The 26,915-nt window shown below is 44.8% G+C and overlaps 1 protein-coding gene across 1 annotated transcript; it reads right to left on the reverse strand.

Moving 5' to 3' along the window:
• Nucleotides 1–26,841, reverse strand: RBL1 (RB transcriptional corepressor like 1). The gene is made up of 22 exons (XM_030463214.1): nucleotides 26,703–26,841; nucleotides 26,290–26,423; nucleotides 25,100–25,300; nucleotides 23,691–23,755; nucleotides 23,471–23,599; nucleotides 23,193–23,353; nucleotides 22,428–22,477; nucleotides 20,568–20,754; nucleotides 18,078–18,244; nucleotides 17,488–17,600; nucleotides 16,882–16,985; nucleotides 16,223–16,360; nucleotides 14,255–14,419; nucleotides 13,956–14,091; nucleotides 10,531–10,797; nucleotides 9,562–9,740; nucleotides 8,081–8,257; nucleotides 5,760–5,831; nucleotides 5,515–5,584; nucleotides 3,738–3,904; nucleotides 2,542–2,706; nucleotides 1–2,289 (listed from the first exon to the last, which is right to left on the reverse strand). Exons 1-22 carry the CDS (start codon nucleotides 26,838–26,840, stop codon nucleotides 2,119–2,121), a joined length of 3,156 nt encoding a protein of 1,051 aa, XP_030319074.1. The 5' UTR covers nucleotide 26,841; the 3' UTR covers nucleotides 1–2,118.
• Nucleotides 26,842–26,915: the final 74 nt, after the last annotated feature.

Genomic DNA, 26,915 nt, shown 5'->3' on the forward strand with positions numbered 1-26,915 from the left:
TTGAAACCATTACAAAACTTTCAGAAGCTATTGCTTCAACTGTTCAACAAGGCCAAAAGTATTTTTCCTATCATCACCTAAAAAGGTGAAAAAAAATCTGAACTGCATCCAGTTGTATCCTATTTGTTTTTCTCTAATGAAAAAGCCCCACACCTCACGACAACTATTAAGGATTTTAGCACCAGTTTTCTACAGTTTCAGGGAGTCCAGTGACAGTGTTGGTGAGCAGGCACAGGAGATCTGCACACCAGACCCTGGTCACACAACACTGCTCAAGGACTGACACTGTCAAGCCTGATTGTACACTTCCCAGCTGAGAAGGCTGCAAACACAGGTAACCCAGACAGCTGAAAGCAAACCAAGATTCCCCACTTCCCCCCAACACCAAAGGATTTCAGGGTCTGGAGAGCACAGATTGAACAGAGATGGTGGGAACAGCACTGACAAGCTGGAGACTGAAAGGTTCTCTCTTGTCCTGTTCATCACGAGATCCAAAGACAAATATTAAAAACTGAATAAAGGAATAAACCAGAATAATCCACATGAAACCTACTCCACAGCACGGCTGTTTCCACAGACTGCAGCTCTCTGCAGTCAAACCTTTCAGAAATAAGCACCTTTTTTTTGAAAGTAAAAAAAAAAATCCAATGTTGCAGTTAATAATTCCAAACCAAGTTACAGTGTTTATAAACTTTCTACTCACTGCTGAGTAGGTCCCTGGCACACGAACAGATAAATACACTCATTCTCCATCACTGCTGGCCAAATTCATTGCCTGGGACTGCCTAAAACCATCACAGTGCTCTTCCCTGCAACTGGGCTACAGATCTTGCAGGACACACTGAGCAAAAGAGACACTGAGGAGAAGAGGGCTCCTCACACAAGTCCTATGTAGTCGTTCCTTTTTGTATTTTTTCTTTCAGTTCAATACACAGAAACTGAAAAATACAGTGCTGAGAAGTTTCTCTATAGCTCTAATCTTAAATGTATTTATGAAATAAGATCAAGCTACTGATTTACAGTAATGAATTAACCTTGACTTTCTCAATTTTGGTAAAATAAATCCTATCAGCATAAAAAAAACATAGTTACAAGACTTGGATGCTGGATTTTATATCTTTCCAATGAATCCAAGCTTTCAGTAACTATAAAAAAAATCCCCAACATATATACAAAATGCCTTATCTGATGGGCTTACACACAGTGTAGATACTACACAAGAGGCTGAGATCTTCAGGAAAAAATAAACCAAAGAGGTACAATTTGTGAAATGAATTTGTGCACGTGAGCAGCTGTAAGATAGCCAAAGCCCAGCTGATTTTCTACTGTACCCAACTTGTACTTCCTCACAGGGAAGCTCCAGCATGGATGAACAAGTGCTACAGCAGGGCTGCTCTCAGGCTTCCATCAGGCAAGGAGCAGCCCCCGTGCAGCACCCACTGCCTGAGAGGAAATTCAGGCTCACTGAACCCCGTGCTGCTTTGCCAGGTGTCAGTGTCCAAGTCACTCATCTGCCCTTTTTGATTGTTGCCTTTGTTACTGTGTCTGATCCACACCCTAGCATCACTTTTAATGAGGTTCTGACAGGAGATGGGGCACAGCACAAATCATGCAGTTCAGAACTGCTCAGCTCTTCCCAAGGCTAAATGATCAGTTTTTTTCTCCACCCCAGTTACTCCACAGAAAAATAATGGATAAATCTCCACATTCTTTCAAAATAAGGCACTTTCAAAGCTTCATTCCCAAGTAACAAAGGCTTGAGGAAACCTGACTGACTTCACTCATTTCCTTATCATCCTTATTCCAAAAATAGAAAGAACAACACTGAGTTACACTCAGAACTCACAATGCTCTAAATTAGGTTTGAGAACATCCAATATGGCTTTCTACAGATCACTCTTCTGTTAAAAGAGTCAAACAGAGTAACTTACAGCACAGCCTGGGCTTTGGGAATGAAACCAACGCCACCTCACTTACTACTTAACCTTGCTTTTTGCATCATGTGGAAGTCAGGTAACAGTACCCCACTGAAGGAACTTGGCAGCTGCCTGTATACAAAACCAAGAAATAAATAGTGTGACACCTACATCCAACCCACAGCTTCCAGAGCCCCCAGCTTCAGTGATTTGCTCTTTCACTGACAACGTCCTGGAGGCGTTTCAGTAGAACATCATCATTTTCCTGGCAGAGTCTCTTCAGAGGGGATTCACTGTCACTGTCAATTGTTATTGCTCGTTTCTTACTCCTGTGTTCACCTTGTTTTATCATATTGTTGATGTCCTTCAAACTCTGCGGTCAAGATAAAAGAAAACAAATTAAAATAATAATTTAAAAAGTTACTATGACTCCCACTTCAAACTTAGTGGTTTTCAGTTATCTGAACAAGAAGTGATTGAGCTTTTCCCAAGCAAGTGATGGATTCAACACAAAGAATCCCACCCTCACTGCAAACTGAGAGACTCACAGCATTACAACACATCCTAACAGAAGATGAATTGACCCTCTCTCAGATTCACCCCCTTCAGTCTTTTTGCTTTCTACCTTGGAAGGGCTCCCATTAAACTTATAGAGCAGTGCAGTTGAAGGGGTGAGGTGGGCACTGTTCTTGTGAGGTGAAACATAAACTGAGTGCTGCTGAGAGATCCGCCGGGGAGACACAGCCTGGTGCTTGATGTTGGGGAATGGAGACAAGGGAAGGGCTTCCACCTGCAGGAGAGCAGAGATTTGGACAGGAGCTGAACCAGGAGGTAGAGCAGTAACTTGACAGAAGGAAAGATTAGTACACTGCCAGGTCATCTTTAGAAGATTCTCTCACAACAGTTAAACAACAGATCAAATATTCACCAAACCACAGGACAAATTCATTTTCCAGGTGTTACACAGATGCTCCACAGGCATGTGAGCAAATGGGTGCTGCATGAATTAAAGAAGCTGAAATCAGGACTGCAAACTGAACTGAATCTGCTTTTGTCCTCTTGAAAGGCTGATAAAGCAAGACACAGAACCAGAGCTGGAAGGGACCTCTAGAGATCATCCAGTCCAGCTCTCCCACCAAAGCAGGATCACCTGGAGCACATTACCCAGGACTGCATCCAAGAGGGGTTTGAATATCTCCAGAGAAGGGGACTCCACAACCTCCCTGGGCAGCCTGTGCCAGTGCCTTGGCACCCTCACAGTAAAGAAGTTCTTCCTCCTGTTTCTGTGGAACTTCCTATGTCCCAGCTTGTGCCCATTGCCCCTCATCCTGTCCCTGGGAACTACTGGGAAGAGTCTGGCTCCATCTTCCTTGCACCCACCCTTTAGACACTTGTAGACATTAACAAGGTCTCCCCTCAGCCTTCTCTTCTCCAAGCTCAGGAGTCTCAGCTTTCTCAGCCTTTCCTCATAGGAGAGATGCTCCAATCCCCCAGTCATCTTTGCCACCCTCCTCTGGACTCTCTCCAGTCACTCCCTGTCCCTCTTGAACTGGGGAGCCCAGCACTGGATGCAGTATTCCAGCTGTGGCCTCCCCAGGGCAGAGCAGAGGGGTAGAATGACCTCCCCCCACCTCCTGGCTACACTCTTCTTTCTGCACCCCAGGATTCTCTTGGCCTTGAGTCCTCATACCATTACCAACAACTGTTTGACTTTTGTAACCACACCAGGTGAATAACAATAAAATCACTGATATTTGTTTAAATGTCAGGAAAAATGCTCGGATTATGAGATAGAACAAAATTCCAAAATACTTTACTTACTACATGATCCTGGTTTGTGACATCATACTTCAGTGCAAATGATTTTACTCTTCCTACATAGACTGCATTGTAAAATTTAATAAGATCTCCTCTCTCCTCTTTTCCCAACTGGCTGGAGTGCTCTGCTGCAGATCCTCCTGGGGAACTGCTGCTTTTCACAAAGGAGTCTAAAAATAAGAGTTTCAGATTTCAGAAACACAGTATCAGCACACTGGGCACCTCAAATTCAAACTTATAATATCCAAGTGACAAGTACACACCTATGAACTGAGTAGTTAATAAGAATGAAAGAATGGTGCTTTGGACATGAGCAGGGTGTGCTGTGGGTGGTTAGGAATGTTAGGAGCTACAAACAGCTGCTAGCAGGCTAGTGGGTGATGGCTAAAAAGGCCAACACACACCTTTACTTCAAACCTGGAAATAGCTGTAGCAAAAACCAGCAGCACAACTGAGCCCTTTTTCCACCCTTATTTTCAGAAGTGGTAGAAAGCTCTTTGTTGGTTCTTACATTTTAAAACCAGTGTGACAGCTCCCAGCTTTCAGCTCCTGTGAAAGTTTCCAGTGATCAGCTGGCAAAGAACCCTTCCTGCCCAGCTGGTGTCTGCTGCCAGGAGGCCAGGACACCATTTCTCCAGGCATGCTACAAAATGGCTGATATGCTCTCTCTCCCCTAATGAAACTGGACTGGTACTGAATACCTCCTGTGCTCCTCCTCTCTACCATTTCCTGCCAAGCAAAGCAGGGCAGTGCAGAGTAAAGCCTCATGCAACCAGTGCACTGCCAGACAAACACTGAAGTGTAACTCCTCAGTGTGCCTGCCCTGTGCCACACCACAAGCACAGGCTCCTCTCAGCTGTGCCAAAACAGCAGGAGTTAATAATACCAGATAAAGGAGAGAAGAGTCTATGAGCCAACAAGTCTGGCAGGAACAACAGCTGAAAAACTTTATAACCAACAACACTTTGTTTGAGGGAGCCCAGTGCCACTTCAGATGCTCTCTGATACCCAGGAGTTGTGAGTGGATGCTCAGCCTGCAGATCACTCCCTTCCTGGACCCTGGTGGAATCACCAAAAGGCATTAAAAATGTCTCTAATGCTCATGCAAAGATCTGAATCCCACCCACAGTAGGAATTTACCACATAGAACAGCTTCTAAATTTCTCCATGTGTCCTGGCTACAGATCTGCTCTGCTCAGGGGCTCATAAATGGGCTTGTGATCTGTTTCCTGACATCACTAAAACCAACCATGGCACACTTGTCATGCTCAAACACTACTCTCATCCCTTTTCTCAGTGCAAAGAAAATATCAGCTATTCAAAAGAAACCTGAATAAAGGAAAACAGTAGTCTTAGAGAGCCACTGATTTTATTTCCTGAAACAAGTTCTCCCTGTTTAAGCATTCTGGACAGGTGATGTTAAGGAAGAACCTGCCATAACATTCCAGGTACTGTTTATCTTTCCTGGCAGTGTTACTGCCCTGGAAGAGCTACAGTATCACTGACACACAAAGGAAACACTTTAACCTCAACAACTACATTTAAGGAAACAAGATTAAACATTTTTTCCCACTAGAAAGGTATTTTACCCATCACAGCACACAGTAGCACACAGAAGGGCTACTGACAAGGTGTTCTCTTTTTCAACAATTCATTGATTTTTAAAAATAAACTTAAAACTGTAAAACTTGCTTAATGTCTCCTTATCAGCTGACAGCTCAGCCCCTTAGAAGCCCCCAAGTACATGTTTAGAAACAGGAGGTTGCTTTGCTGTACTTACCTTCTGTCATCTCCACATCTTCCTTTTTGATATCAGCAGAAGTATTTCTCAACAACACACTCCTATAAACCTGCAGAGACCAAGGAAAAACACTGTTGTCAATCAAAGGAAGGAAGTCAGAGGACTAGAAATTCATCTGAAAAAACCCAAATCTAATGCTGGAGGGGATTTAACTTTTATCAGCATAAACCTGTGAAAAGCCACCTCCATTAGCACTTTATAAAAAGGAAATACTGTTGACTCACATGGCTGTTTGCTTGTGGCTGATTTCTGTAACTTTTCATTATGTCCTGGAAAGTTCTTTCCTCTTTGGTTACCTGGAAAAGAAAAGGCTAGAGAAGACCAATTGCAAGCAGCAAGGTCTGCTCAGGTCCAATCTATTCAGTTTCCCTCTATACAGTTTTTTGTTAGTGGTATTATGAATACATAACTTTAAAACTTAGTTCTGGTGATGAGAATATGAAAAAAACCATGCATTTTTCTTGTTCAAGCATTCCTAGCTTTTTAGCTACTGAAGACTTTTGTTGCCTGGGAATTAATCCTTTCTCAGCTTCTAGTGACACTAAAAATTAAAGGGAAATATCATGAAGTAAAAAATGTATTTCTGAATTTGAAGACCCCTCAACATTTCTAAACAGAAAGTGAAGAAATTCTGACCAAAACACCAGGCAGTTACATACACATAATGCAATTTCAGCCTTCTTTTGTACTTCAGTACAGCTCATTTGTGGAAGGGCTTTGTTTTTCAGCCATGCACCTGTAATTGCAATGATGAGCAATTTTTGTAGTAGGAGTCAGGAGAGAATGTATCCACATCTCTGGCTGAACTGTCAGGTCTTGCACTGCATGCAGACAGCACTCAGGAGACTGCTGAAAAAAACCTGAAGTGTTTTTCTGATAAAACACAGAGCACTGACTGTTCAGTGGCTTTGCTTTTCTTCTCTTAGTATTGATGTCAAATCAGTTTAAGCTACAATACAGCTCAGAGCACTGGTAGTCACAACCTGAGAATCCATTTTCCCTCCACAACTACAGTTTCCTCCACATTGGTCTTCCTCAGGAAGAATCATAGAATGGGCTGGGTTGGAAGGGACCTCAGAGATCACCAAGTCCAACCCTTGCTCCACTCCCCCCGTGGTTCCCAGCCCATGGCACTCAGTGCCACATCCAGGCTCTTTGGAAATAGCTCCAGACACGGAGAATCCACTACTTCCCTGGGCAGCCCATTCCAATGCCTGATCACCCTCTCCAGAAAGAAATTCTTTCTAATCTCCAACCTAAACCTCCCCTGGCACAACTTGAGACCCTGCCCTCTTGTCTTGCTGAGAGTTGCCTGGGAAAAGAGCCCAACCCCCCCCCTGGCTCCAACCTCCTTTCAGGGAGTTGGAGAGAGTGATGAGGTCTCCCCTGAGCCTCCTCTTCTCCAGCCTCAACACCCCCAGCTCCCTCAGCCCTTCCTCACAGGAATTCTGCTGGATCTCTTCACAGCCTCCTTGCTCTTCTCTGGACCTGCTCCAGCACCTCAATCTCCTTCCTGAGCTGAGGGGCCCAGAACTGGACACAGGACTCAAGCTGTGGCCTCACCAGGGCTGAGCACAGGGGCAGAATCCCTTCCCTGGACCTGCTGGCCACGCTGGTCCTGAGCCAGCCCAGGATGCCATTGGCCTTCTTGGCCACCTGGGCACACTGCTGGCTCATGTTCAGCTTCTGTCAATCCAGACTCCCAGGTCCCTTTCTGCCACTCTGTGCCCAGCCTGGAGCTCCCCATGGGGTTGTTGTGGCCAAAGTGCAGGACCCGGCACTTGGAATGTTGAACCTCATCCCGTTGGGATCAGCCCAACTCTCCAGTCTGTCCAGGTCCCTCTGCAGAGCCCTCCTGCCTTTCTGCTGATCCATACTCCCCCCAAGCTTAGTGTCATCTGTGAATTTGCTGATGATATTTGCAGATGACACTAAGAAAAGGTAATCCATCCCCAAAGGTTTCCAGGAGCTTGGTCTCAGTTTCACCTCCCTGAATTTCTGTCTGAATCAGACCTGATGGCCCTTGTAACCATCAGCTCTCAAGTCTGAGTAAAACCAATATTCCAGTTTCATAATCCATCTTAACAACACCTTAAATTGGCAAATTGAATAAGAAATGAAGTAGGAGCAACAGCCAACCAGCCCAGTTCCTCAACCTGAATCTTCCAAAGCCAAGATGCATTTTGTAGAATAAAAACTTTCCATCCATCAGGCTGTGAGTTCCTGCAGATCTTGGCACCTGCATAACTCTGTATCTGTAATGGAGGCTTCAGTTCAGATTACACAGGTCAGGAAGATGGTAAACAGGACTGAAAATACAAAGGGCAATGAGACCACACAGTGCTTTGTCTATGCTGAATGCTCATTGTGAATGAGCTTAGAAAGATCAAAAGGAAAAAAAGAGGGATCTCATCCACTTCTTGGAAGGTCTTTCCCTTCCCTCCAGCAACATGAATGAAGAAAGCAATCAAACTGTATTCTATGAACACAATTTACATTTTCAAGTGACACAAAATTCCCTGAGTTTTTGAAAACTACAGGTTACCTTTGCCATGATATAGAAGGCACAGAGAAGGAGCTGGTCCAAATGTCTGTCCTTCATTAGATCAGCACAGTGAACCAAGGTGAACTCAAAGCAGGTCCAGATCTTCCTGCGCAGCTCATTGGAAACATCCAGCTTCAGGCAGAGGTCACGCAGGCGCACGCTGGCCAGGTGATAAACCTGCAGAAAGAGACACACAGGGAAGAGCCAAACCACCTTAATCCAGTCTGCCAAAATGGAAATCCTCCAAGCAGAGCTGGTCTGTCTTTGAATCTGCCAAACTTCCCCCTCTGCCCAAGACAATGAGTTGTTAGCTCTGTTCAGATGCTGGCTCGCTAATGCTGAGAGGACATCACTCACTGACTATAAGGGAACACTTCCAGCAAGCACAAAGAAGGGTCAGGTTTTTGTTTTTCATTACCAAAAACCTGAAATAATTAAAGTGAAAACCTGAAATAATGAGCTTTCAATTTCCTTCAGAAGTTCTTGCTTCATGGACAGCAAGTAGGCACACTCTCTATGCTGAAAAGCAGACAGACATTTCATTTTCACTTGCTGCATTGAAGAGGAACAAGAAAGGAAAGCAGGGAAAAACTGGTTATGAATATGATGGAAATGGAAGGTCAACATTTAAAGACAAATTTAAGAGAAGATTTTAGTTCTTCATAACTAAGAGGAATATATTGCCTACCACATGGTTTTGTCAAATACATGACAGCAGCTGAAGCATTCCCCAACTGGGAGGAAAGCTTCTGAAGTTCACACCTGGCTGATCAATTCTTAACTCATTCTCAGAGAGACACACAGACTGGCACCATGAGAATTAAAGAACCAGTACTTCAGACAGAGATGGGGCTTTGTTTTATTAAGATTTACCATAAAGACTGTAGAATTCTCTAGGTTTACAATACAGACACCCCAGAAGAGGAAAGCCTCTGGAAGTAAATCCTCTAGCAAGAAAATAATAGCAAAAAAATATTCTAATGCTTTGGAGAGAGATTAATTTGGGCATTCCTTGCAGGCATTTAGGCAAATTAGCTCTGACTCCTCCAAAGACCTCTCACAAGTTACTGTTTCAAACTTCTCTGAAGCACACCCAGTTCTTGACCTACTATAAACATCTGAGTGGTGGCTGTCAAAAGGAGCCAATCTCTTTTCAGTGGTGCCCAGTAATAGGACAAGGAATGATGGGTTTAAGATAAAACATAGGAAGTTTGAGCATGTGAGGCTGAGGGAGCCCTGGCCTGGGCTGCCCACAGAGGTTCTGGAGTCTCCTTCTCTGGAGCCTTTCCAACCCCCCCTGGATGTGTTCTGTGTGTCCTGCCCTGGGGGATCCTGCTGGGACAGGGGGTTGGACTAGATCAGCTCCAGAGGTCCCTTCCAACCCCTGACATTGTGTGATTCTATGAAAACTGCACAAGGAGGCAAGTTTCAGCATGGCCACAAAGAGAAATAAAGCCTGACTTCCCAACAAAGTCACTTACCTTCCTATAAAACAGTGCCAAGGACCCTGTTCTCCTGGGTTTGCTGACTGCTGACAGATGAGCCTCCTGTGCCTGGCTGCCCTGGGGGTGGCAGGGAGCCTGCACCTCCCCTTTGCATGGCTGACCTAAGTTCATTGAAATGGGTATCAAGGTGATGCCCCCCAGCTCATTTGCAATACCTGCAGATGACAGACACATCCAGAAATAAACTGTCTGCTCTCCCCATGCAAATCATCTCATTCACAAGCATTTCATACTGGTACCATCTCATCCTTCTGCACCCCGTGCTAAAGAGACTCTTGTTCCTTGGAATCTTCAGAAATTAAAAATTACAACTCTGGTAATGCTTAAAGGAAGAATATGAATGTGAATGATAATTTCTAAAACTATCTGAAGTGCAAAGTTTACAAGACATCATAACTTCCATAGTCAGGGTTTGAGTCTTTTGGGGGAGGTGGGCAATGCCTTTTTTTTATTATTCTGCAAAGCTGACAGTACATCATATGCAGTTCCCATTAGTTTCTGTCAGTAGTCAAATTCTCTTGCTGAAAATCTCCAGAAACATTAAATTTTTAATATTTTTTTTATTCAATTTTCATTTTCATGTATAGAGTTTAAAATAATAATAAAAAAGCCTCTATAAAACTCAGCTCTCACACATAATTTTCAGAAATATTCAAGCACTGGCCAACTTCAACAAAACAAAAATCCCCCACTATTTTGCTAATGTCCTTACCCAGAAATTCCAGAGTCTTTGAAGATTATAACAAAGTTAAAACCAAACAGTATTAAAGCACTGGAGCTGAGAACCAAAGCACCACTCAGCCTGTGGTGAGGAGGAACTGCAACAGCTCCACAACTGTTCCCATAAAAAGAAAAATCTACACATATTCAAGTGAATGGTTGGTTTGAGAAGATCTTAAGCAAGCAAAACCTCCAGTAGAGAAGAAAAATGGGAAGAATTCATACCATGCAGTGGGATAGTAACTTTCTGTCCTGTTTTTCCAGGCACTGTAGATGTTGTCATGGTCAGTACAGTTTGGCCAGGAGGAAAGGGCACATTTTCAGCAGCAATGCTTGAGCTTGGAGCAATTGTCAACTTGGTTCCTTCAGCTAAGACCTTTTCCATTTGCAGTTCTTTGGGGCTCTCATCTCCAAAGAGCCTTCTCTTGGCACTGCCAGCTGTAGGGGAACTGTAACGCTCGTGGACAGAGATGGGTGACAGTGGCTGCATGTCTGGTGTGCAAAGGAGAAATAAAAACCTGTAAGAGGAGCAGCTCCCCAGGAACACTTCTCTGCAGGAGGGGAAACAGCCAACCCTCAAACTACAAATCCAGAGTAGGAAAAAAAGAAAATAAAAAGTCCCTTTTAGCCAAGAACTGATCTCTCAGCTCGCTGTTCCCAGGTGATGTGAACAAACCCACAGCCCTCTCTCTGTATCCTTTTGTTCTGCAGCCATCACAGGCAGCTCAGCTTCACCACAAGTAGCACAGGGAAGCCAAGAGTAACCAAGATAATTTGCAGAGACATGAACCTGCAGGATTACAGATACTTCCTCCAGCCTTTTAGCAGGTTACTAATGCTTGCCAATGCTGTTCTCTGAACACACTCCTCTAGGGGAGCACTGCCCACATGCTCTGGATGTGTTGCCTTCTGGATGTTCTGGCTTTTGAACTCTTTCTAAACTGACCTCAGACAGAAGCTTCCACCCTCACCCATCTTTGGCTCCTCTTGGGCTGTTCTGTTGCTTTCAGACATTTGCTCCAGTAGCAGGACTGAGGTACACAGAACTAATTTACAGGCTTGTGTCCCTCTGGCTTTTTGCATTTCTGAAGCCTGCAAGTCACTTGTGAGGATACAAGTGACAAGTTTCCTATTCCCCATGAAGCAGTGTCCTGGTTTGGGTTGGGATAGTGCAAATTTTCTGTCTTGTGATTTTGCTTTCAGCTCAGTCTCTTGTAAATAGCTGCACTTGCTGAAATTAACAGCAGGCTTCTCAGGCAGTGGCTGCTGCTGGGACTGATAACTCCATGTTTATAGTTACAGTAGAGACTGGTGTGCAGAGCCAAGGACACTGCTCTGATCTTGCAGACAAATGACCAAATTTGACAAGAGTATTCCATCCCTTACACCTCACACTCAGTATAAATTTGAGGGATCATGAGAGTCAAAACCCCTTCACCTTCACCCTTCCTCTCCTGTCCCTGTTTGCTTCAGCATCCTGGGAGGATTCCATCCCTTCCTCTGCCTCTGCTCCTGATCCATGCCAGCCTGAATTTGTGTGTTCCTGCCTCCAGCTCCCAACTACTCCTGACCCCAGGATTCCAGCCTGGACTTTCCCAGGGCTGCCCTGCAGCCTTGGGGTGACGTGAGAGTTATTGGGGCAAAGAACATGGTATTGTTTTTCTGTATATTTGGAGAGATTTAATAATTCTTCCTTTTTTTATCATTATTTATCATATATCATTTGTTTCATTAAAGCTGTTTAGTTTCCAACACTTCAGTCTCCCTTAATTCTCTCTCCTTTCTGTATCAGGGAGGGGATGGGGATCAATAGAGAGCACCTGGCATTGGGTTAATTGCCAGCTCAGCATTAAACCCTGACAAGCAGAAGTCCAGGTAACTGCTCAGGTACAACTGTCTGGAAACTTTACTTCTCTCTCTCTCAGGATGGTTCTCATGCTACCAGGGGCAAGTAACCATTTCCAAATCCCACCACTTTCCATTTGAAGTTTGGAGGAGTATTTGGTACCAGATACTGGTATACAAGATCTTCTCACAGAGCCCTATCCATGTATAAGACACCATCTCCCAACTAACAACTCACCCTAACACCCACAGCCACTGCTTACACAGCTCTTTCATAACCAGGATTTAAATAACAAAACCCCAAACCCCAACAGTCTTGTAATGCAATTTGCCAGACAAACACAGAAAGAAGCAACAACACAACATCAATCAGCCCACAGTGTACTGGCAAGAACCTACAGACTACAGTTTGGGGTACAATGGGAGCAGCAACTCCTGACTGGGGAAGTGCAAAGAAGAAACAACAGCACAGTCACTGCTTCTTCATCTCCAAGGGACAGTTTTGGGTGAGACCAGGGAATCTTTCCTCTTTCAGAGGAAAGAATTTGCAGCCAAAGTACTGCCCTCCCCTTCTGCAACAAAAAGTTCTGTAGGAAGGAGGAATAAGTGCAGCTCTGTCATTGCTTAGTGCAGTGGTGACAGGAGCCAAACATCAGTGGACCTCAGGGGGGAAACAAAGCAGTGACAGCTATAGACTGGGGTCTGAAGGAAAAAAACCAGTAATGGAAAAGCAACAGGAAGAGCTACTGTTGGAAATGTTCCAAAAATGCTGGAAGCTGCAAAGAGGAGCTTACACTTAAAAAAACAGTCACCTAAAATCCAGGCAAGCTTACTGAGAACAAGAAAAACCAAACAGGAAAACACCAAACCCAACAAAACAAACCTAAACACTGGAAAAAAACTGAACAGCAAAGGATAATAAAACCACCAGATGACAACCCACCTGAGAGTAAAGTAATCCTTGCATCAAAACCACAGCAAAACCTGCTGCAGTTCAGATGTGAAGCTTTATCAGCAGTGTCTGCTGCCAGTAAGACACAGAAATGATTTCACAGAACCATGGAATCATAGAATGGTTTGGGTTGGAAGGGACCTTAAAGATGATCTACTCTCAACCCCCTGCCATGGGCAGGGACACCTCCCACAGCCCAGGGTGCTCCAAGCCCCATCCAACCTGGGCTGGAACACTGCCAGGGATGGGGCAGCCACAGCTTCTCTGGGCACCCTGGGACAGGGGCTCAGCACCCTCACCCTAAAGGATTTCTTCATAACGTCTGACCTAAATGTAGTGAGACAGGACCAGGTGCCCTGAGTTATTGATGAGTGGGTGTGGGTTCACCTGTGTCTGGCCTCCCTCCTGAGCATGTGCAGGAGCAGGGGGCCAATAAGAGAGCAGCTGACACCCACGGAGAGGCTCTCACTCTTCAGTGAGGATGGAGAAGCCCATAGCTCGAGGAGCCCCAGGAGCAGGCAAGAAGGGGTAGATCCCAAGGCCTCAGGAACAGCCCTAGGACATCGTCCAGGAATGGGCTAAACCCCGAGGCCTCAGGATCAGCCCTAGGAGCAAGAAGGGCTCCTCCCGCTACACCTAAATCTCCCCTCTTCAAGTTTTAAACCATCAGTTTTTTCAGTTTCAAACCATGTTTGATTGGATGCATCTGGACTTGCCCTTGATCACGTAAGAGGCTTCACAATTCTAAATGTTTCGTTCAAATTCCAGACTGCTTTTTGGCAGTTATGAAGACGTCCAGGCCCACTACCCCAAAATTCACAGATTCAAATCATTTCAGAAACCCTGAACCTACCCCGTCTCAAAGTGCCACCGAGATCTGTCCGAACCTCTTTTACTCGAGGGTGAATTATGGGAGAAATTGGCATCATAGGCAGATGCCCCAGCCCACCTCCTCCATTGCTTGCTTCAAAATGACTGGGAAATATCACCTGAGAAACAAGAAATGTCACTGTAAGATAACAAAAACATTTCTCCTTGTGCCAATCTATTAGTTGAAGTTTTCCTGCAACAACGGGGTCATTGCAAGAGTTTTCTGTGTAAGGTAACAGTACAAAAATGAACTTCTTAACAGCAGGAAAACACCTCACATACTTCTTCACAGGTGGGGACCTTGTTTTCTGAGGCCTGGAGAGCACTCCAGAGTGCTGAGTCCCGAGTCCAGGCAAGACTCTCAAGAATTTGTTCCTCAATGCTGTTGAGGTGCTTCACCATGTCCCTGGACAGCCCCTCCTCTGAGCGGATCAGCACCTCGATGACCTGAGGGCAGCAAGACAAAAACCAAGTCACATCCTTCATTCTTAACACTTTCCAATCATTTCTTGTTTCAAGATCCCATTTAAAACTTTTCTTCAACACAGAATGCTCTGGCCTCTTCCTCAGATCTTTGTCTGCTCCAATCCCCTTCTGATACCTCTTTTTTTTTTTTAGCTCCCTTTCCCAAAGTCAGGAGTTGGGAATGGAGAGCAGATGTCCCATCAATGCAGAACCCACTCCCAGGGGTTTTAAGGCCCTCTCAGCATCACTGAGCACACACAGAATGAAAGCCCCAATGGCAGCCACTGCTCACTCAGCATGTGCAGCGTTCCTAGAAAGATCACAGAATGGTTTGGGTTGGAAGGGACCCTAAAGATGATCTACTCTCAACCCCCTGCCATGGGCAGGGACACCTCCCCCAGCCCAGGGTGCTCCAAGCCCCATCCAACCTGGGCTGGAACACTGCCAGGGATGGGGCAGCCACAGCTTCCTTGGGCAACCTGGACCAGGAGCTCAGCACCCTCACCCTAAAGGATTTCTTCATAATGTCTGACCTAAATCTTCAAGTTTTAATCCATTGCACACACCTGTGCAAAAAGCCCTACCCCAACTTTCTTGTAGATGGAAGGAAGCAGCTCTCTCCACCTAGGCTGTGAGGAGAACCCCAGCATTTAAGCTTTCCTTTCAAACAAGCAGTCCATAACAAAGGGAGTTGAAAATTACTGTTTTAAGTTGCATTTAAGAAAAATTGACAACCTGTAACATGTACAAATCAGGGCTGAAAGGGTCCTTGAAATAACATCCTCCACCCTGTGCTCGTATGCAAGACCCCCTTTATCTAACCTCTGACAGAAGAACATTCAAGCCTCTTTATCTAAAGCTCCAGAGATGGAAATGCCACCAGGCTTCCCTGGAGGACTTGTTTACTTGTTTATAATACAGAGACAGAGCACCAAAAGAACAAAGATACAAATGGCACAAGTGGAGTAACAAACAGTGGTGATCTTGTGGAGTCTGAGATGGCAATTCTTTTTTTCAAGTACAAGCATGACAAGAATGTACAGTGAATGGCAAAAAAAACATGGAAATCAAACAAATCTGTTCCACAAAGTTGGATCTAGACCAGTGCATCTGATATTGATGGACCAACAGCCACAGCAGTACTGACAGATTTGTTTTATTTCACTGATGCCCTACATCTAAAGTTTAAAGGAGTGGAAACAGGAGGCATGTGGATAGCTGATAAAGAGATTAAGCAAGTCAAGAAACAGAAATTAGTCTGAAGTTAGCAAGGGAATCAGGTTAAAAAAAAAAAAAGAGCAGCAAAAGTAAGAGAACACCCAGGAAAACAGACTTGATGTTCTGTTACATATAACAAAACAGTGAAGAAAATAAAATTTAACAGAGCAAGCCTGTGATAAGCAGTTGTAGCCAAAGAATACTGTTGCTATCATCACTAATAAGCAGAACTACAGCTTGCAGTCATTAAAAGAGGATCACCACCAAAGCTTGCACCTGAATGCTTTAGTCTACTAGGAGTGTTGATGTATTAAGAACTAAAAGTTCATCAACAGCACATTACAGTTAAGTACCTTTGACAAACTGAGTTTCTTGCATTAAATTTCAGCTTCAGCTCTGGTTGAGGCAATATATTTCAGGCCAGGCAGCATTTGGCATATTACAAATTAACTTCAGCCCTTCTCCTGTGTGATTACCTGAGCAGCGAGAGCACCATCCTCTCAGACTGTCAACCCAGGAACAGGCTGGGTTTAACAGAGATCCAGCCCTAAGACAGGGTTTATTTACCTTGTAGAAATAGAAAGGTCTGAGGTTAAGAACTTCAATGATCCAGGGGAAGGTCCTGGGTGAGCTGTAGGCAAAGAGCACAATCTCCAGGCAGCACGCCATGAGCGAGCGGTGAAAGACATCCTGCTCCAGGAGAGCCTGAGGAGGGAACAGCAAACGGCAAGGATCTCAGCTCTGGAAACACAAGTTGGGATTCTGTGGTGCTAACACTACCTAGCTTATTGCTGGAGAGAGGAGATGCTGCTTTGTACCTTCCACCATCTCTTTTTTTACAGGGAAGTTCAGAGGGGTAAAGACCAGCAGCAGACTCAGAGTGCCAAACCCAGGACATTTTTCATACTTGGCCTCCTCATTGCAAATCAAAAAGCAGAGCAAATGTGTTGCTGTCTGCCTTGAAGCACTGGTAGTGTTAATGAATAAAGAGAGAATCAAAGCTCTGTCCATAAAGTTGTGATTCTAGAAGGCAGGACAAATTAAGATGGTTAGTTATGCCAGAATTCTACAATTAGTAGCAGTAAAAACTACATTTAGGAACCTCCCTTTTCATTCCCCTTTTTCATACTAGCAGTACACGTGGACTGCTTTACTGCAGACTGCTCTGTTCTGGAAAGGTCTGAAGATAATTCCCCAGAGAAAGTTCTTGCCAGCTCTTTACTCACAGTCAGATCCTTCCCATGTAGTCTCCGTGTTTCTTGCACCATTATAGTCTCCAGGATTTTATAGTACAAGATCTCTGCCAGTTTTAATCTGTTTACAGCAAAATCTGAAATTTAAAACCAGAGGTGAAGCCCAATGCCATTTGTACAAATGGTGTTACAATAAACTGACCAGCACTTGTCCTTCTCTGACAAAACTCTGTCTGTACTTTGCAACCAAAAATACCATGTTCAGAAAGCCACTACCAAGAGCACCAAATTCTCAAAATGCTTTTAAGGATTATGTATTTTAATATTCACAGTGATGTACTTTTTGCAGACAGTTGCAATAATAATTTTCCTATTTAGGCTTCATCTTTTCAATGAAAGTGAATACAAGAAAAATGCAGGTTTCCAGTTTTCATTAGGAGCTGCCATAGTTTTAGGGCTCTCTTTGCTATCCCATTTTGAACTGTAACCTTGGGTCAGAGTTTGATTTAGTGTTCTGTTTGACAGTTTTCTGTTTCAGTATGTTCTGGGCTGAAAACAACTTCAATGTACCAAGTACTCAGACATCAGTACACATCTGGTTTAGTATTTTGAAGCATCCCATGCATTTCAGGTCCATACCTATATGGGATCCTGGCTGCTCATCTGTTGACTGAGTGTAGCTGTGGCAGAAAGTCTCCCCTATTTCTTTCACTCTACTCACAATGCTTTCCATAGGGCTGCGTGCACAAGACCTGAAGCAGAACACAAAGAAAGCCTTGTTTGTAAAAATAAATACCCAATTAAATAAAAAAAAACATTAAGAAGATACAACCAAAAGACCCCACCCAAATAAAAAGAGGGGAAGGTAGTTATACTGAGCTCTCCTCATCAAGCAATAACCTTTATTACCCTAGAGAACACAGGAAAACAAAACAATATCCTTGCAATAAGAGCACAAAGCAAACAGGTAAATGCACATTAGCAAAAACTGAAGCTACATTAACACAATGGTGGTGACAGTTCAGAGGAGGGGTGTGTGCTCAGCTATCCTTCTGCAGAAGAAGAGATCATTTGGAAAACAGATCTTTCAGCTGCAAATAATACAGAAACAGACAAAAATATTCTGCACCAAACAAGCAAAAGAAGTCAAATTTGAGCAGGGAAACAGTCACAAGCATGACAAGATGAGTCTCTGCTTGCATGAGAGCAGCTGCAGTGGAGGCACTTACTCAAAAATAGTCACAAGTTGTTCACTTGGTGCATTTTTCAACCCAGCCACCATGTTCTGCAGCCGGCTGACACTTTGTGTTGCTGAAGCCACAGGAGTGATCACAGCTTCCTTTTCTCGTAGGTATCTTCTCCCAGTCAGGGGAGTTGAAGGTGCAAATAACCTTTTCTGTCAGATAAAGAAAAATAATAAACCAAATCAGACAACAAAACTGTTTCTGACACCTTTCATATTACCACCTCCTGCAAAATCACTCCAAAGATAACAAACCCCACCACAGGCACACTGCCTGTGTTTGACTTAGACAGGCTGGAGAGTTGGGCAGGGAGAAACATGATGAAATTCAACAAGGGGAAGTGTAGAGTTTTGCATTTGGGGAAGAACAACACGATGTCCCAGTATAGGTTGGGGGCTGACCTGCTGGGGAGCAGTGTAGGTGAAAGAGACCTGGGGGTCCTGGTAGACAAGAGGATGACCATGAGCCAGCAATGTGCCCTTGTGGCCAAGAAGGCCAATGGCATCCTGGGGTGCATTAGAAAGGGCGTGGTTAGTAGGTCAAGAGAGGTTCTCCTCCCCCTCTATTCTGCATTGGTGAGGCTGCACCTGGAGTATTGTGTCCAGTTCTGGGCCCCTCAGTTCAAGAAGGACAGGGAAGTGCTTGAAAGAGTCCAGCGCAGAGCTACTAAGATGATGAAGGGAGTGGAACATCTCCCTTATGAGGAAAGGCTGAGGGAGCTGGGTCTCTTTAGTTTGGAGAAAAGGAGACTGAGGGGTGACCTCATCAATGTTTTCAACTATGTAAGGGGTGAGTGTCAGGGAGATGGAGTTAGGCTTTTCTCAGTGATGACCAGTGACAGGACAAGGGGCAATGGGTGTAAATTGGAGCACAGGAGGTTCAAGTTGAATATTCGAAAAAATGTTTTTCCTGTAAGGGTGACAGAGCCCTGGAACAGGCTGCCCAGGGGGGTCGTGGAGTCTCCTTCACTGGAGACATTCAAAACCCGCCTGGACACGTTCCTATGCGAGGTACTCTAGGTGGCCCTGCTCTGGCAGGGGGGGTTGGACTAGATGATCTTTCGAGGTCCTTTCCAACCCCAAGGATTCTATGATTCTATGCCTGAACTCTGCCACCAGACCTGGCACAGCAGAACTGATGAGAAATTAGAATCCACAAATAAAAAAATATCACAAAACTTCAGGCAGTCTGAAATTAACTCAAATTGGTTTTGGTTTTTTGTTTTGTGGTATTTGTTTTTTTAATAGAATATAGAAATTTAAAATATAGATTTTTTTTAAACAAAAAAAAATATAGAAAAGTGAGACTTTAAATCTTAAAAGTCTGTATTTTCTTAAGCTCAGTTGAACATTTTAAAATACAGGGCAAGAAAGCATAAGCTTCCCTTCACAGTCCCTGACTGCATCAATCTGGGGGACCCAAGGAGGATGTGACAGAGCTGCCCAGGAGAGGATCACAGGAAAATGTCCCTTGGGAAATGCTGTCCTGCTGTACCTAGAGCCTCCCCCTCCCCACAGAATGATGCAGCCCATAGCAGGGGGAGTTGTGTTGACTGCAATCACCTGTTTGTATCCTGCTTTCTGAAATTGATGCAATTTGGGTTTGAATTATTAGGACAGACAACATTTTGAAGATATAAAGCAAATAAAAAGGCACACCTGCAGTTAGCACACACCAAGCAGCACTGAGGTCACTGTTATATTACAGAAACTGAAATTCAAGTGGACTCATTCCAAACTCCTGCCTTTAATTTGCCTGAATACAAAATACTTACACTTGGGAGACAAAGCTCAGCTGTATGATCCACTTAAACCAGCACTAGGCTTTTGCATTAAGTATTCTTATTTTTAATCAACATTAACTCAAGCAGCATGTGGCTCTTTCACCCAGCCAGCACCACATTCTCCCCTTCTTCAAGTTTAAAAAGTAATCAATCAAGTGTTTTCCCACAAATCAACCTCATTAAATATTTTTTTGTTTTTAAACATAGGGAAACATTAACACCATTTATAGGCTACTTTCCTGCAATGAAGGGTTAGGCAGGTTTTATGTTTTGAACATAATTTTCCACTGAATTGTACACAAGTTGACTTTTCCTGTTCTAAAAAAGGAAATGCTGGGAAAACAAATTAACCCAGTGTAAAGGTTTCACAGTATTCCTACAGGGTACAAATTAAACCTGCACAAAACCTATATATCTAGGTCTTAACCACTTATTGATTTTTTTCTTGGACAAAACTAGACTACTTTACACATAAAAGTGACCTCATGCTGTTATTTACTACATTCCCCAGGGAAGAGGACCTGATCATTTCTCCTTAGCATCTCCTGAAGCCTTGCAGCACCAGCTGGATGAAGGCATCCGGCACCTTCCTCTAAGGAGGACGTTCAATAAATTCAAAGTCACCTCAGTGTACAAGGATGGAAACACTTGAAGGAATACTCCAAGCAAAATCAGCAGACTAAATGAATCACCTTTTCAAAATGCTGCTGGAGGTGGCTCTCCACATGAGCTCTGGCTGCTGTTTTCCCTACAGGAAAATCTGCAGGAAATTTCTGAGGAGTCCCAATTTCTTCCTCAGCATCAGCTCCCAGGAAAACTCTCTCGTCAAAGTCTCCCACTGTCAGAACATACTCTTCATACTCTTTATTCAATGCCTTGCTGAAAGAGAAGCACAGGTTTGGTTTCAAGGGTAAATTACTGAAGAAATAAAAAAGGTGCCAGTGGAACTAAGGTCCAAAACCCAAAGCAATCAATGATTCAAGCACCTGCCCGAGGCCATCCAGGTCTTCCCACTGAGAACCTCCCCTGCTCCTTCCATGAGCCACTGCAGGGATTGTTCCTCCTCCTGAGTCACCACCAACACTTGGTTCTCAGTAAGAAGAGACAAAATGCTACTGAAAATAAAGTAGCAACTGAGCAGAGGGTAAATCCTGGTATGCCCAGAGCACTTAACCAGATAAATTGCACTTCTGCTGTGCCACTTTCTAGGCCATAATTTCCATGATGGCACAGAGGAAACAAAGCTTAAGAGTTAAGTCACCTGGATTCAATTTTTAAAATCAGGACTGACATAGACACCAACCAGATCTTTCCTTTTATTCATTCCAGATAACCCAACTGTGCAACAGGAGCATTTAACCTCCCAGAGGTTTAAACCTACAGTTAGGAAGCAGAATGAAACTTCTGAACATAAATCAGAAGCAGCCTGCCTACATGTTCTGAACATGACAGAAGTATTTCTTTCTGCAAAGTGTCTGCTACCACTGAGGCATGCAGAGTCATGGAACATCACACTGATACAATCAACCCTGCAGGAAACCTGCCTGTATCTCAGGTTCACCTTCCCCAGGTCTTTGAGACAAAGGTTGTGGAAAATTTGGACAAGGACACAGAGAGTTCCCTTTAGATGCCAAGCTCCTTACAGAGGTACAAGGACTCCTGTGTCATTCCTCATGACAGTATTATGACAGTATTATTAAATGACTGTATTATTAAAGTATTATTATGTGACAGTAATTGACAGTATTATTAAAGTAATATAATGACAGTATTATTAAAGTAATACTGCTAACTTTTCAGTAGAAATACCCAAAGTTTACTGCTTCAAAGGGATCACAGCAACAGTGCTTTACATCTAAATGAGTGTTACCTACATTATTAAAGCAACTGAGTCTTTGGCTTGTAATTCTCAAAGCAAACGTAGTTAAAAACTCACCTACAAAACCAAATATTAAGTATTTTTTTGAAAAGGCAAAAAAAATAAAATCCAAAGGCTCAAGAACATAGCACCTGCTTCTCATATTCTGCACACGAATTACCTTTCAAAAGTGAAATAAAAGTTCCTGAAGCAACTCTACTCACTTCCCACAGAAACACTCTGCTACTTTGTGAGTTTGCAGTTGCTGCTTCTTTTGCTTCTGAGTACTTCTGCTGCATTTATAGATTTATACTCAACTGGAGACTGATAAATGAACCTAAAGATTTTCCTACTCTGGTCTAATATTTGCTGTATGTACAGAAACAACTGTGAACTCCAGTCTAAGTTTTGATTTCCATTAGATTACTCAGAGGTTAAAGTTGCCAGAAAACCATAAAATCTGACATGAAGAAAGAAACTCCACAGCCAACCCCCTGACACACCTCACATTCAGCATGTATTCCTGCCAAATAGCAGCTTTGATTGTCAGATAATTAAAAGCCATAGATATAGTAAGACAAAGGAACAGGAAAACCTGAGACTTAGCATTCAAAGGCCTGCACTTTAGAAATTAAATTCTGTAATTCAGAAATTAAACCAAACCCCATGAATCAGAACATAAGCTGTAACTTACTTATTTTCTGTAAAATTGCAAAGATCCAACAGACATTCTCCTTTTAAGATCTAAAAATAAAAAGTAGAAATATTTTACATAATAAAATCAAAACTGTGCCAACTCTTAGTGTGAGGGCAGGCTGGTTTCACCAAAAAGGAAATGGGATTTAGGCACAATTTTGGCCTAGAACAAAGGACAAAGCCATTAGCAGGAAAAACAGATGAGGACAATGCCCAAGTCTATCCCAGCTCAGGATGAACTCCCTCCTCAGGAACAGCAACACCATTTAACATCTGTTCTGTTAGTGGGTTAGGGGCTGTCCTGATGAACAGCTACACAGGAACTTCCACAGAGCTTGAAATACATTTCCAGGATCAAAACCAGACAGAATAAGTTGTACAGCTGCAACCTCAACCTGCCAAAGCATCGTGCTCAACTTTGCCAAGCAGTGAGACCAAACAGTCATCCCATAAAATCCTTCCCCCAAATTCTTTTTTTTTTTTTTTGTCTGAAGAAAACATTATCTTCCATGACTCAGCTTCATCCTGCCGAGAATGGGAAGTGAAGACTCTCCACTGGCATGAAAAGCCAAAACTCAGAGGACTTTAGAGCAGACATCACTAAAAGTGAGAGTAAATTCTGGTCCTGCTAAAACACAAACTTGAACCAGCCTGAGGTAATGTGGCTACTGGTACCCTGTGCTGCCAAACCTGCAGGATTTAAATGGTCTTGAGATCACTCATCTGAGCACTACCACGTATTCTTAAAACTAGTAAGATATACCTTCCTATCAAATAGTTTTGAAATGTATGGTTTAAAGTAGTGTTCCTTTATTCCTTTGGCTTCCACTAAAAGCCCATCATGCAGCTCACACAGTGTAGCAATGATGCAAGGAGGATCTTCAGAGGCTTTGGTCTCTGGCACAGGGCAGTCTGCTGGTAAGCCTGGGAATGAGGGGAGAGGGGAGGAAAAAAGAAAAAGAGAACCAACCTTCAATCTCTTTTAAAAAGACTCAAGAGAGCAAAGCATATTAGACTGGAAATAATCTGTCTTCACTGTACCTTTAAATGCTGGATTTAGCAAATCTCTTCTATTTGGGCACAAAAGGGCATTTGCAAAAATCAGGTCCAAGCAGCAGAGAAGCAAATGATAGGAATTTACTAAATCATCTCCTATCATACGGAAATTACCTTGAAGAGACAGCACATCAGGTCAAGCAACACAAAAGAAATTCACAGCTCTGGTGCAGACAAACCACAGGGCTAAGCAAAGCAAACCTACCCTTAGTGTACACAAAGAGAGTCCAACAGAAGTTGAAGAGATCCTTAACACCACACGGCATCCGTCTGCCAAGGAGCAGAAGGGGGAGAAGTCAGCCTGCAGTTCCAGGGAGTTGAAGCTTATTCCACAGTAAGCATTTCATTACCTTTGCTTGCTCCAAGCAGCAGTCAAGAGCCTCTGTTGCTCTTAATTTCACACTAAAACACAACCTAAGACACGTCCTTCTTTCAGCAGTCACTAGCCAGCAGTCCCCCACCTCACTCCACGGAGCATTCTGTGGTGTCCCCAACCTTCTGACCCATTTCTACATCCCAGGTCACAGCCTTTTGCTGGTGCCACATCTCAAGCCTCCCACAGCTGCTGGTGGGGAGAGGCCAAGGGCTGCATCAATCCCACTGATGGTTTTTGCCAAATATTTTACTAAAGCATCAGTCAACCCTTCAAAACATGCAGCCAGAGCTTGTATTAGCTACCTGCCAAATCATGTTTGGAGGAGAAATGATCAAACTCCATGGAGCTGGGAGACCAGGGAAGGCTTTATTCAGGACAGCCCCAGAGAAATTAAAGCTGTGTGCTGCTCCAGTGAAGAGCACAGAGCACACTGACAAAGTTTCTCCCAACACAGCTGCAGCCATGTGCACAGAGCAGCCTGCCAGTCCTGAGGAGCTGTGGCAGGAGCAGTCCCATGCTGCAGCACAGTCACTTCTGTTTTACCAGAAGAATTACCCCTCCTCCTCACATCAAGAGCACATCTGTGAGCCAGCACAAACACCTCACCCAGACCCAGCTCAGCTCCCTCTTCATTAACATTACACTCTCACTATAAAGCTACCACACAGGCAGCAAAGAATATGGATCAGCTCCTTTAATTACAGCAGTTCTGTGTGCACAGGGAAGACACCACCACCAGTTACTCCTAAAACTGAGTGCATCAGCTGAGACCTTCTCCCACATGCACTCTGGCAACCACATTAAAATTCAGGAATGCAGAGGTCCCTGGGGATTGAAGGCTGTTTTGAAGGGAGGGTTTGCCATGAGAACCACCTCAGCAAGACAAAATATCCCCATGCTACTTCAGTTATCTCTGCTCAATGTTTTAAGCAGAGCCTGACTGTGTCCCAGGTTATTCCATCTAACCAGACCCCTGCCCACCACACGCCAGCTCCTGCTCGTGCAGCAAACTGCACAAACAACCCCTGGATGCAAAGCTCTGCAGACATGAGCTGTGCCCCCTCAAGATCAGGGATGTTTCTGTATTCACTGCATTTAGGAACTACAGCCACAGGGAGACCCTGCACTCCAGAGCTTTGTAAAACTCATTACAGCACAAACAATGATGTTAATTTTCAGAAACCTGTCTTACATCAAGCCCTTTCCAGTGAAAAAGTCACATTAAAGCCCCCAAATACCTCTGTTTTCTGCTCCGCTGTGGCTTAGAAATCTCTTCACAAGGGTTTTGAAATATATCCAAAAATATTGGTTCAAACTTTTTGAAAATCACAGTGGACACTTCAAAATTCCTCTCCAGCCTCTCCACTCGCTCTCGGAATTCCTGTGGTAGATTTGACATGTCCATCCACTTCTTCATTTTGCTAAAAAACTGAATTAAACTTAAAAGAGAAAGGAAAAGTCTGCTTTATTTGTCATTTTAAGTAACCTCCTTTAACCTGATTTTTTTGAAAGCCAAAATGCAACACATTTACTCCTTGTTTGGTTCATTAATATATGGGTCTAACATTTATTTTTATAGACTCCCAAACTGTAGATATCAAACTTTTTGCCTTTTACCACTTTTTTTTCCCCTCCACGACTCTCATTCAGTCACAGGCATGAAAACACTAATTTTAATTAAAGGCTGCCAGCACAGCTGCACCAGCTAGGGGAGGGGTGGAAAGGAAAAAGCTCTGCATGTGCAGAGGGGAGGCAGGAGAGGCCAACAGAACCACAAGAGTCTGTGCTATGAAAGTCACCCCCACAAAACTCAGTTATCTGTGGGGGTAATTACTCAGGCAGCTTCCCCTCTGGCAGCTCAGGTCTTTAAACGGAACCAGAGACGTTCTCAGGTCTGTCACCTCGGGTCAGAGCTTGGTACCAGCCAGAGAGACCTGTGGCAGGGAAATCCTGCGGTGGTGGCCCAGCCCCTGCTCAGGTGGCCCAGCCCTTGCTCAGGTGGCCCAGACCCTGCTCCAGGTACAGCTGCCAACCCCACATCCAGGGGCTTGCCCTAAATCCCCAGCCAGCCCGAGTCTTATCTGCAGTGTGAACAGAACACGCAGCCGCCTGGTTTGTGTTGCAATTAACTACAAACAGAAGAAGCAATAAACCGGCGCGGGTGGGACAGCCGTCGGTCTGACGTGGGCGGTTTTTCAAAAGCCTGAAGTTGAAAACTTCGCATTTGCATCTTATTTCCATTTATAATAAAAAGCGGGTTTGTGGCTTTGCGGCTATCGCCTGGGGACACGGATTGTGCAGCGCTCGGAGCCGTGAGGAAAGGCGCGGGTACCTGCATTAGTGGCTTTAGCGGAGCAGTGAGTTAGGAGGCGTTGTGCCGGAGCAGCCGGCAATTAACCACGGCAATTAGCACCCCGGGGCAGTTCACCTGAGCCTGGCGGAGCGCAGGATCCTGGTCAGCGAGACGCCGTTCCCCTCCATCAGGCCGCTCCCCACGGTGGGCACCAGGCTCTTGCGACAAGCGACGTAGAGGGCACAGGCCAGCCAGTGCAGCGCCTCGCCCTGCGGGCACGGAACGGGACGGGACGGGGCGGAACAGCTGCGGGGGGGCCGGGGCCGCCCCTCCGGCAACGCCCGAGCCGCGCCGGGATGCTCGGACACACACAGCGGGCAGGCACCCGCCGGCAGCCCCAGACACGGGACGAGGCTGCCCGAGAGCGGCGACCCCGCGACCCGGCCCCCCCTCTGCCGGGAGCTCAGCCCGCTCCGCCCTGACGGGACCCGGCACCCCCTCACCCGGCCCTGACAGAGCCCGCCCGCCCTCCCGCCGCGCCCCCTCACCTCCAGGCTGTAGGTGCCCCGCAGCGCCGTGAATTCCCTCAGCGCCTCAGCGGCGCTGCCCGCGTCCAGGTTGAGCTCCTGGCAGAGCCGCTCGATGGCGGCGCCGGGCTCGGCGGGAGGCGGCGGCGGGCGGGACATGGCGGGACCGAACCGGACCGGAGCTCCCGCGCTACAACGTGACCGCCGGAAAGGCGGAGACAGCTTCCGGTCTGC

Source organism: Calypte anna, chromosome 20, assembly GCF_003957555.1.
Source record: "Calypte anna isolate BGI_N300 chromosome 20, bCalAnn1_v1.p, whole genome shotgun sequence".
In the NCBI taxonomy this organism is placed as follows: Eukaryota; Metazoa; Chordata; class Aves; order Apodiformes; family Trochilidae; genus Calypte; species Calypte anna.

What these genes read in the sequence shown, in the direction of transcription:
- RBL1 (XM_030463214.1), bottom strand. Translation starts at nt 26,840, where the DNA reads ATGTCCCGCCCGCCGCCGCCTCCCGCCGAGCCCGGCGCCGCCATCGAG. An exon ending in CCTTCTATATCATGGCAAAG is followed by an intron (nt 5,832 to 8,080) that starts GTAACCTGTAGT and finishes TTTCTTTTCCAG; the next exon opens with GTAACCAAAGAGGAAAGAAC. An exon ending in TCACAAACCAGGATCATGTA is followed by an intron (nt 2,707 to 3,737) that starts GTAAGTAAAGTA and finishes GCTCTCCTGCAG; the next exon opens with GTGGAAGCCCTTCCCTTGTC.